This window comes from Wyeomyia smithii, chromosome 1, assembly GCF_029784165.1.
Source record: "Wyeomyia smithii strain HCP4-BCI-WySm-NY-G18 chromosome 1, ASM2978416v1, whole genome shotgun sequence".
In the NCBI taxonomy this organism is placed as follows: domain Eukaryota; kingdom Metazoa; phylum Arthropoda; class Insecta; order Diptera; family Culicidae; genus Wyeomyia; species Wyeomyia smithii.
The window spans coordinates 18,856,878-18,868,572 of NC_073694.1; the positions used below are offsets into that span (position 1 = coordinate 18,856,878).

Below are 11,695 nucleotides of genomic sequence, written 5' to 3' on the forward strand. Positions count from 1 at the left end.
GTGTACGACCTTATCACAAAGTAGTCGAGAATTGTTTGAAGTAGACTAAAGTCGCTTTTTACGCGGGGGATAGGTGTCGCGTAAAAAAACCGCGTGAATTCCGGAATCTGCGTAAAAACAACGCGCGGATTCCGGAATCCGCGTAAGAAAAAAAAGTGCGTATATTCCGGAATCCGTGTGAAAAAAAAACCACGTAAATTCCGGAATCCGTGTAAAAAAACCACGTAAATTCCGGAATCCGCGTAAAAAAAACGTCTAAATTTCGGAATCAGCGTAAAAACCATGTTGATTCCGGAATCCGGGTGAAGAAATTCCGGAATCCGCGTAAAAAATACCACGCAAATTCCAGAATACGCGTAAATAAAACCCGCGTAAATTCCGGAATTCGCGTAAAAAAACGTGTTAATTCTGGCATCCGAGTAAAGAAATTCCGGAATCTGCGTAAGAAAAAAATACCGTTGGGAAACCCGGAACACCTAAAGTCAACAGAAAATCATAAGCAGTATACTTTTTTCTCTGGGAGAAATTTACCTGTCCAAGCCCCTGACAAGTTTTGTAACAATGTCAATATTTTAGACGAATAATTCCAAGCTCGTCGAAACTTCGCATTAGTACACCAGAATCTGTCACCCATACACCAACACTCCTGAGCTAGCCGCACACAAACACATCCGAAGAAGACAGATAACTGCTCTTGTAGTTTCGCGTTTCACCGCGCTGAAAGTGTTTTAGCGTTTACCAACCAGGGAAAAAAGTGAAACAACCCCGAAACAGCAGCGAGAACCGCAACCAAAACCGGACTAAACATACCTCCACTTTGAAGACTGTCCCTAGCGAAGGTAAGTTTCCGGGATCCGTTCCGGTGAAGGTTGGTTTTTTGGTGTTAAACTTGCACCCATCTCCCCTCGGTGGGATGACTGAAAATGGAAAAGCATAATGGCACTGAGAGCTGCTTGTAGTTCATTCTTTGAATTGGTGGTTCAACTTTTTTTTACTTTTATTGTCCCGTTCCCAGTACGATCTACTGCACGACCGCTGCTAGCTTCTTTACTTGGCAAGTTCAGGAAATAAGTTACGATGTCCGGAATTGCGATCGCGCGTCTCGGTGAAGAAAGGAAAGCATGGCGTAAGGATCATCCCTTTGTAAGTCGGTTTTTCTTTTTTTCTTTCTCTTTGTTTTTGGGGCTTCCACCACCAAAAGCTTAGCGTAAAATGAACGGGGCTTGCGTTTGTATGTGTGCGCAAAGAGGGGGATTATTGCGTGTACAATGCAACATTAGATGCATTAGAGTACACTACTTTATTTATTTCATGGATCTTTAATCGTTCTTTTTTATTTAGGGTTTTGTTGCACGTCCGGTGAAAAATGCTGATGGCACGCTGAACCTCATGACGTGGGAGTGTGCGATTCCTGGCAAGAAAGGTGTAAGTAGTCGACGTTTTTTTTATAATTTATGATGATTAAATTGATCGTCTGTTCCCAACAGACACCATGGGAAGGTGGCCTGTACAAACTACGTATGATCTTCAAGGATGACTATCCAACCAGTCCGCCAAAATGTAAATTCGAACCGCCACTATTTCACCCGAACGTTTACCCATCAGGCACAGTTTGCCTCTCGCTGCTGGACGAGGAAAAGGATTGGCGTCCGGCGATTACCATCAAGCAGATCCTGCTTGGCATTCAGGATTTGCTCAACGAACCTAACATCAAGGATCCGGCGCAAGCGGAAGCGTATACTATCTACTGGTATGTTTGTACGATAACGGACTTTATCGAAAGTTTGATTAACATTGAATGTTCTTTTCAGTCAAAATCGTCTGGAATACGAGAAACGTGTCCGAGCTCAAGCCAGAGCCATGGCAGCCACAGAATAAGCTAAATCGAAGGCAGAGTTATTCAAGAGGCAACAACCGACAGTAATACATCTAAGCAAATCGAATGAAACGCAAATTGAAGAAGTGAAAAAAAAACTGATTGGGTATAAGTGAGAAGCGCAAAAGAGTACACGAAAATAAAAGCAAGTAAAGAATGGATAGTTGCAACGGCGAACTGATTGTGTCCTAATTATAGTATCATAAAACCATTACACTACACATATGCTAATCTTTCCACTTTCAAAGCAAAGCAAACAACAGCAACAACAAAAATCGAGCAGATAACACTTTATGCTAGCCTAGTTGTAAGCCATTTTTAAATGATATAATTTAACGGGGAATACCGACAAATAAAACTAGAAACGGTCACTGGAGAGTTCTGTTGTTCTGAAATGCCGCTTACCATAGTTGACTTGAATTTTATCGCTGTCGCATTCTTTCGCCCTACGGAATCTTGGCAGTTTAAGACAGGGCAAGGTTGACGATTTCGTCTTTTCTCGGATTAATGGAAGAACATTTTCAACGTAAAACCGAGTAACCTGTGTCCAAAAACGTCGTACGACGTGTTTGCAGATGTTTCGAAAGCTAGGAGCTGGATAAAGAGGCTGAAACTGGAATTTAATTATACAATTCTTCCGATTTCGAGAGAGGATTCCTGGCCTTTTTTTAGAATAGCAATTTTGTTTTTTGGTTTCTGGTTTTTGTCAAGGTCCGATAAAAAAGACACGAAAACTCAGAAATAATTCATTGTTTGAATAATATACGTCAACCGGTGACTCTTATTAGGAATGATAAGAAGAATCTGAAACCGGGAGCAATGTAGGGATTTAGCGAATATGTCCGCTCGTTGATCCACGGTGCTGAAAGGTTCAATCTTTATAATTCTAGCTGCTACATTGTCTCGAACAAAATGATGTTTGATATCAATATGCTTGACTACGGATTTTGTGCCATCCCGATAAATCCTATGTTATCTACGTAGATAGGAACTGGCGCTTCAGCTTTGCAGTTGAGATCCGAAACTGCAGCACTCACAGCGACATATTCCGCCTTGCTGGAAGATGTCGATACTGCGGTTTGCTTCCGACTTGCCCAGGAAACAGTTGATCCGAATACCTTGAAGATGGAGCCAGTAAAAGACTTGTCTTCAAGGCCGGATGCGCAGTCGAAGTCCGCGCCAAATAGTTGGTTGGGTTCCTCTTTACGTGTGGATCCGCGTGGATTGTCCCATGCCCCACGAAAAGCATCTGATACATCACACTTCCTAATACAGTAACTGTTCGCTAATTGGGCGAAGAGCACTTCCCAGTTATCGAAATCGTCTCGCTAACTGGGATGTTATTTCAATTTTATAAAAGACTAGCTGTCCCGGCAAACTTCGTCTCGCCTATTTTAGTGTTTAATTTAATAGTTTTAAACATTTCAAATTCATTGATTCCTTGCGATTTGTTTATATCATTTGAAATGATTGGTTTTATCGGATGACAACATCCTCGGCTTTTGGCTTTTGTACATCACCTCTATTCCGGAAATACATTGAATGCATTTCAGTTATTTTCATTTTTTTTGGAAACTGTTAAGGGCCATCTTCGAATTCAAATGGTGTGCAGGGTCAATGCTTGGCTTCTATACATCATTTCGATTACGGAAATATCCATATGTAGTAGTATTCGGTTAATTTCGGCTGTTTCCCAGAAGTTGCCATTTAACAATTCAAACTGGTGTCTGAGGTCAATTTTTAGCTACTTGCATCATTCTGGATCCGGTGATACACATATTGGGTGTTTTCAGAAAACCGTAAGTCGCCATCATGGATTTCAAAATGACATTAGGAGACAATTTTCGGCCTCTGAGCGTCAATCTGGTTGGAGAAACACTCATATTGGGTGAAATTTGGTCATTTTCGGCTGATTTTCAGACACCGGAAGTCGCCATCTTACAATTCAAAATGTTGCCTGAGGTCGATTTGTGGCTTCAGTGCATCATAACAATTCCGGAAATACCCATATTGGGTGGTATCTGGTCATTTGTCGCTGTTTTTCAGAAACCGGAAGTCGCCATCTTGAATTTAAAAATGGCATTTGGGGACATGCCAGAAGAAGGAAGGGTGTCGAAACATTATGGACATGTTTGTAACATCTACAAACATTCACTTGCCAAATTTGGTTATATTTGCTTGATTGGTTCTCGAGCTGTGCGAAATTTGAGTATCATTTGTATGGGACCCCTCCCTTATAGAAGAGGGAGGGGTGTCAAACCGTTATGGATATATTTGTTACCCTTAAAAACATCCACATACCAAATTTGATTGTATTTGGTTGATTGGTTCTCGAGCTGTGCGAAATTCGTGTTTCATTTGTATGGGTCCGTTGTTGAAGAGGGTGGGGTGTTTCTTGTTGAAGAGGGAGGGGTGTCAAATCATTATCGATATATTTGTTACCCCTTAAAACATCCACCTACCCAATTTGGTTCTATTTACTTGGTTAGTTCTCTAGATATGCAGAAATTTGAGTTTCATTTGTATGGAACCCCTTCCTTCCAGAGGAGGGGGGGATGTCGAACTGATATGGACATATTTGTCACTCCTAGAAACATCCACATGGCAAATTTAGTTTCATTTGCTTGGTTAGTTTTTGAGATGTGCAGAAATTTGTGTTTCATTTGTATGGGGCCGTCCCTCCAGAAGAGGGAGGGGTCTCAAACTATCATGAAAACCTTTCTCGGCCCCTAAAACCCCTACATACAAATTTTCACGTCGATCGGTTCGGTAGTTTCCGAGCCTATATGGATCAGACAGACAGACAGACCGGACTGCATTTTTATAGGTATAGATTTTAATTTACAAGTTGATCGCCAGACAGAAAGTTCTATTCTGTTTATTATGTTATGTTGCTATTGGATCCTAAACTAGAAGGCTAAATTAGAAAGTTAACCGCGAAACCAACAAGGAGCAGCATCATCCTTTAATGTTCCCTATTTACGTGCCCTCCGTTCGTTTTGATCATTGACGTTTGCTGTTTTGAGTCTTCATGGCCGAAAACGCCTTCTAAAGGCCAGAAAAGGCCAAAAAAGAAAATGATCCCAAATTGAGCTCAGAATGGTCGAAATCGCCTTCTGAAGGCTAGAAAATGCCAAAAAAGAAAATGATCCCAAATTGAGCTCAGAATGGCCGAAATCGCCTTCTAAAGGCCAGAAAAGGCCAAAAAAGAAAATGATCCCAAATTGAGCTCAGAATGGCCGAAATCGCCTTCTAAAGGTCAGAAAAGGCCAAAAAAGTTAATGATCCCAAATTGAGCTCAGAATAACCGAACTCGCCTTCTAAAGGCCAGAGAAGGCCAAAAAAGGAAATGATCCCAAACTGAGCTCAGAATGGCCGAAATCGCCTTCTAAAGGTCAGAAAAGGCCAAAAAAGAAAATGATCCCAAATTGAGCTCAGAATTTCCAAAAACCCTTCTAAAGGCCAAAAAAAAAAATGATCCTAAATTGAGCTCAGAAAGGCCGAAATCGCCTTCTAAAGGCCAGAAACGGCCAAAAAAGAAAATGATCCCAAATTGAGCTCAGAATTTCCAAAAACCCCTTCTAAAGGCCAGAAAAGGCCAAAAAAGAAAATGATCCCAAATTGAGCTCATTATGGCCGAACTCGCCTTCTAAAGGCCAGAAAAGACAAAAAAAAGTGATCCCAAATTGAGCTCAGAATGACCGAAATCGCCTTCTAAAGGCCAGAAAAGGCCAAAGGAGAAAATGATCCCACATTGAGCTCAGAATAACCGAACTCGCCTTCTAAAGGCCAGAGAAGGCCAAAAAAGGAAATGATCCCAAACTGAGCTCAGAATGGCCGAAATCGCCTTCTAAAGGTCAGAAAAGGCCAAAAAAGAAAATGATCCCAAATTGAGCTCAGAATGGCCGAAATCGCCTTCTAAAGGCCAGAAAGGCCAAAAAAGAAAATGACCCCAAATTGAGCTCAGAATTTCCAAAAAACCCCTTCTAAAGGCAAGAAAAGGCCAAAAAAGAAAATGATCCCAAATTGAGCTCAGAATGGCTGAACTAGCCTTCTAAAGGCCAGAAAGGCCAAAAAAGAAAATGATCCCAAATTGAGCTCAGAATGGCCGAAATCGCCTTCTATAGGCCAGAAAAGGCCAAAAAAGAAAATGATCCCAAATTGAGCTCAGAATAACCGAACTCGCCTTCTAAAGGCCAAAAAAGAAAAGGATCCCAAATTGAGCTTCTAAAGGCCTGAAAAGGCCAAAAAAGAAAATGATCCCAAATTGAGCTCAGAATGGCCGAAATTGCCTTCTAAAGCCCAGAAAAGGCCAAGAAAGAAAATGATCCCAAATTTAGCTCAGACTTTCCAAAAACCCCTTTTAAAGGCCAGAAAAAACCAAAAAAGAAAGTGATCCCAAATTGAGCTCAGAATGACCGAAATCGCCTTCTAAAGGCCAGAATAGACCAAAAAAGAAAATGATCCCAAATTGAGCTCAGAATGGCCGAAATCGCCTTCTAAAGGCCAGAAAAGGCCAAAAAAGAAAATGATCCCAAATTGAGCTCAGAATGACCGAAATCGCCTTCTAAAGGCCAGAAAAGGCCAAAGGAGAAAATGATCCCAAATTGAGCTCAGAATAACCGAACTCGCCTTCTAAAGGCCAGAGAAGGCCAAAAAAGGAAATGATCCCAAACTGAGCTCAGAATGGCCGAAATCGCCTTCTAAAGGTCAGAAAAGGCCAAAAAAGAAAATGATTTTGAATTGAGCTCAGAATGGCCGAAATCGCCTTCTAAAGGCCAGAATAGACCAAAAAAAAATGATCCCAAATTGAGCTCAGAATGGCCGAAATCGCCTTCTAAAGGCCAGAAAAGGCCAAAAAAGAAAATGATCCCAAATTGAGCTCAGAATGGCCGTAATCGCCTTCTAATGGCCAGAAAAGGCCAAAGAAGAAAATGATCCCAAATTGAGCTCAGAATTTCCAAAAAACCCTTCTAAAGGCCAGAAAAGGCCAAAAAAGAAAATGATCCCAAATTGAGCTCAGAATGGCCGAAATCGCCTTCTGAAGGCCAGAAAAGACCAAAAAAGAAAATGATCCCAAATTGAGCTCAGAATGGTCGAAATCGCCTTCTAAAGGCCAGAAAAAACCAAAAAAGAAAATGATCCCAAATTGAGCTCAGAATGGTCGAAATCGCCTTCTAAAGGCCAGAAAAAACCAATAAGAAAATGTTCCCAAATTGAGATCAGAATTTCCAAAACCCACTTCCAAAGGCCAGAGAAGCCCAAACAAGAAAATGATCCCAAATTGAGCGCAGAATGGCCGAAATCGCCTTCTAAAGGCCAGAAAAGGCCAAAAAAGAAAATGATCCCAAATTGAGCTCAGAATGGCCGAAATCGCCTTCTAAAGGCCAGAAAAGGCCAAAAAGAAAATGATCCCTAATTGATCGACCAAACTGGACAAGTATCAAGGCAGTATGCCGTAAGTATCATACTGTGAACAATCCAGCAATCAATTCAAATCATAACAATCGATATCGACCTACGCGAACGAAAAGCGGCAATGATTGGAAACTTGGTACTTGGAACATTAGAACTTCTTTCAAACCGACGCGTGTGGGTATCAGCAAGAACATCATATCAAGAAAACTGGCATCTCTGGATCGATCCCATACAAATGACAAGCGTCGAATTAAACAGCGCACTCCATCTAAGTGGAAGTTTGCTATGAAAGCGCTGGTAATTCGGGACTACGAAGCTGCTGATATTTGTTTGGTTTTTCGCATTAGAGAGTAAAGGAGAGAAATATTTTTGTTTTTGTCAAGGACGGCCTCCCAGCTGAACCTTTCATAGCCGGAAATAAGCAGCTGTTGCGTGCAATCCATCGGGACATTTTAGGCCTGGTTGGACGGACTAACTTGCCCAGTGTATGGAAATGGCCACCGACTCGATTGCAATAATTATCGAGGCATAACACTCCTCAATTCTGCTTACAATTTTCTCGTTCACATCCTGTTTCATATACTGAGGCCGTTGCAGGAAGCCTAGGAGTACCAATGCGGTTTCCGGGTAGGGCGATCTACTTCGGACCTAATGTTCATCTTGCGTAAAATTCTTGACAAGTTCAAAGAGGTAAACTTGCAAACTTATCATCTGTTTATGGACTTCAAGGCAGCATACGATTCAGTTAAACGCAATGAATTATAGCAGATTAAGGTTTTCCAACAAAACTGAATTAGCTGATTCGTGTCACCCTTGAAGATTTTTATCATGCGTCAGGAAAGCGAGTGTAATTTCGGACCCGTTCGTGTCGTTGGACGGCTTGCAGCAAGGTTACGGGCTCTCGAATCTGTTGTTTTACATTGCCTTGGAGTGTGCATATTTCGATTAAATTCAGTAAAGTGTACAGAACAGCCGTAAACCTGAAAACCCTGAAATCAGCTTTGGAAAAAAAATCTATAAATTACTGCCGAACACTTTCACTAACCTTTCAGGCTAAATTTCTGAGTTGTAAAAGTCTCGGCAATTAGGTTCGCAGGATTTCAAAACGAATCGCCCTCATTGATTGCGGTTTCTCGTTTCACGTTCTGGTTTAAATCTTCTATTTAAAAATTATTTACTTTTGAGAATAAGCACAAACACACCGCTTGCGTTTGAATAATAAACTTGCTAATTACCGACATAAGGTTTTACCTCGGTACATTATATCGACAGGCACGGTCTGATGAAACAAAATCAGTGACGAATTAGTTACGAATCGATGCATGTTCCAAAGTTCAAATGGAACGCGAAACCTACATGTTGTACATCGCGCACCGGCTAGAACATTAACAATCTAAATCAGAGACCAGGTTTGAAAGGCTGAGACTGAGACCATGAGATGCATTGATAAAATTAGGTTTGTTTTAGAGTTAACCCCAAATTCAATCTATTTGTTATATTGATAGTTTAGAAGGTCTTATGCTACAAGTATAGACTTTTCCGAAAATTATAAATACATCTTCTTTCTTGAATAAAACAAAAAATACAGGATTTTTCGGGTCATTTTTCTCCGAAATATAGAAAATAAGTGTTTTCTTTCCAGTTTCAATTCAAGTTGGGATTATTTTTCGTAGGATACGTGAGTTCTCTGACTTTTCTCTTAACACTACTCATAAGCTTTTGCACAGACCATTTTTACCACTTTAAGCCAATCTTTTTTAAAATTTTTCAACATTGTCTGCTGGTTTGATATATTTCCTCAGCGTTGCCTTGGTTAAAACCCAAAAAGTTTCAATAGGGCGAATTTCAGGGCATTTTGGAGGATTCATCTCCTTTGGGACACATGTGACATTATTTGTTTTATACCACCCTAGTGCATCCTTAGAGTAATGGCAGGAAGCAAGATCGGGCCAAAAGATTGGAGGATTGTTATGCTGCTTAACCATGGGTAACAACCTTTTCTGCAAACACTCTTTCACGTAAATTTTACCATTCATTGTGTCATTCGTAATGAATGGACGAGATATTTTCCCACATTCACAAATGGTCTGCCAAACCATTACCTTCTTGTCGAATTTTTCGGTGTAAATGGCTTTCACTGGTCCAGGGACATACTTTCCCTTCGGTGATGTATAAAATTGCGGTCCTGGCAGAGTCTTATAGTCCAGTTTTATGTAGGTTTCGTCAACCATGATAACACACCCCATTTTTTTGGTCAGAAGTTTGTCATAAAGCTTCCGAGCTCTCGGTTTCACAGATTCAGCTTGTTTTGGATTTCGTTTTGGCTGCTTTTGCTTCCGACGGGTCTGCAGACCCATTCTTCCCTTGGCACGCATAACGTTACTCGCCGAGGTTCCAAGCTTTCTCGCCACATCTCGTACTGATACTGAAGGATGCCGCTTGTAGTCATGCTTGTCATTTTCCTCAGTATGTGAAGGAGAGGAGAAAAAATCCACCGCGCACTTCCCTTCCAGTATGTGCCTGCGTGCAGCAAATGCTTTCACCACACTGCTTCTTTCTTACTCTAAAGTGTCTCAACCAGCTTACAGAGAGACAAACACACTTCCAGCTCACCCCAAATCTGATAGAAACAAGAGGGGTGAATCACTCTACAGAGAAAACGCAGAAGTGCACAACAGTGTCCACTGGCGAGTAGTCCGGAAGGTGAAAAAAAACCTACCGGGCAAAAACGTAGTCCTCGTGTAGCTACGAACGAATTCCACCAGAGTGAATTCGACCGGCACGAGCGGCACGAGCAACGCAGTCTATTTTTTTCTCCCAATCTCTTTTCCTCTTCTGCCATGCTCAAGAAACCAACTGTGTAACGCACCGCAGATAGCTCTGCAGTGTAATTATTGTGCGTGATGTCCACACGTGTGAGAAAGTACACCATAGTTCATTGTCTCGCAAGAGAGAGATTTCAGATTTCACCGCAGTGCGTTCAGGTAGCTCAACAGATAAAAATCGTTTGTCGCTCTCTTCTAGCATGAGCGTATTGATTTGCTCTTTAGTGTGACGGCAGTTGTCTCCGCAGTGCAAGATGTTCTCCTGCACTCTAGAGGTTTACTGAGGAGAAAAATCAAGCATGCTTGTAGTATTCCTTAATCTTTTTGTCCATTCTGGGATCAACAGGCCCGGGTTTTCTACCACGTCTTGGGGCATCAGTAAATGTGCACTCTTCACAATACTTCCGCAATGCGGTTTGAACTGCTCCGACACTTATACCTTCTTCTCTGGCTAATTTTCTTATAGAAAGACCACTCACGGTGCCCCATTTGTGCACAATTCGCTTTCTTTGCTCGGGAGAAAGGCCACGCATTGTAAAAATTTCGCACTAAATGTTAGAAAAAATGACAGCATCTGTTTCTTTTGGATGTAAACAACAGGACGCAGCCAACGTTTGGTTGAATACTGCACGTTATTTGAAATGACGGTTGATCGTAAGTGTATTTATAATTATCGGAACGGTCTATAATATTAAGTGAAATTTGTCTACCGATGAGAATTTGCTTGACATATTTAATGTCGGTTTGTTTGATTAGGGTATAACTGCCTTTAGTGGACCAGTAGCGTAGCTGCATATTTTGCAAGAAGAAGTGTAATTATCTTAACTAAATTAAGTACATCATTAGGTATGAACATGAAGTTGCATGTTTTCCATCTTTTCTGCATGAACACAAATGAACACAGCCCCTTTTTTTAGAATTTATGTTGGCGATTTTTTTGGCTTATGAGGGTTAACAAATGGCAGACAAGTGCTAATGTGGGTTAGAGACGGTCTCTTTTTTGCGCATTATTATATACCGTGTTTACAACTCAAGAGGAAAAACTGCTTGGCAGCAATTTCTACTAAACCATACTTGTAAAAATTTGTTTATGTAGAGGGAAAATGGTCTAAGCTTACTAAAAATTTATTTACATAGTATGTGAATATGACCCCTTATGCACTAACTTTGGTACAGTGTAAAAAGATCAATAATTAAAATTAATTCTTGTTTTTTAATCCTTCGGTCAGACGTTGAAGCTTATCGGACGCGTTTCATGAATCCACAGTACCATTTATTAATACAGACAATATTGCAATAGCATAAGATAGCAAAAAAAAGCAGCTGTATCAACATATCGGCTTTCATCTTGCAGTCCGAATGACGAGGATTCTCTGAAATTATTCTTGCAACTGTAGACTGTAGCCGCTCTTTGGCAATGGAGTGCCATCCGTGTTATCCAGCGAACAGTCGAATCTTCTTCCGCGGCAGTCAATGCAGTTGGCTTGCCTTTTCGCGGGTTTCCGGACCACTTTCTGCTTGCACGAAACATTACGGTGGATCGTGGAACATTGTAGCGCCTGCAAGCTTCTCTAGT

The 11,695-nt window shown here is 41.1% G+C and overlaps 1 protein-coding gene across 1 annotated transcript; it reads left to right on the forward strand.

Moving 5' to 3' along the window:
* Positions 1-633: 633 nt before the first annotated feature.
* LOC129718039 (SUMO-conjugating enzyme UBC9-B) lies at positions 634-2,247 on the forward strand. The gene is made up of 5 exons (XM_055668439.1): positions 634-839; positions 1,016-1,143; positions 1,342-1,425; positions 1,488-1,750; positions 1,812-2,247. The coding sequence occupies exons 2-5, from the start codon at positions 1,078-1,080 to the stop codon at positions 1,876-1,878; spliced, it is 480 nt and encodes a 159-aa protein (XP_055524414.1). The 5' UTR covers positions 634-839; positions 1,016-1,077; the 3' UTR covers positions 1,879-2,247.
* The last annotated feature ends 9,448 nt before the right edge of the window (positions 2,248-11,695 follow it).

What these genes read in the sequence shown, in the direction of transcription:
- LOC129718039 (XM_055668439.1), top strand. Translation starts at nt 1,078, where the DNA reads ATGTCCGGAATTGCGATCGCGCGTCTCGGTGAAGAAAGGAAAGCATGG. An exon ending in GGCGTAAGGATCATCCCTTT is followed by an intron (nt 1,144 to 1,341) that starts GTAAGTCGGTTT and finishes TTTTTTATTTAG; the next exon opens with GGTTTTGTTGCACGTCCGGT. An exon ending in GAAGCGTATACTATCTACTG is followed by an intron (nt 1,751 to 1,811) that starts GTATGTTTGTAC and finishes TGTTCTTTTCAG; the next exon opens with TCAAAATCGTCTGGAATACG.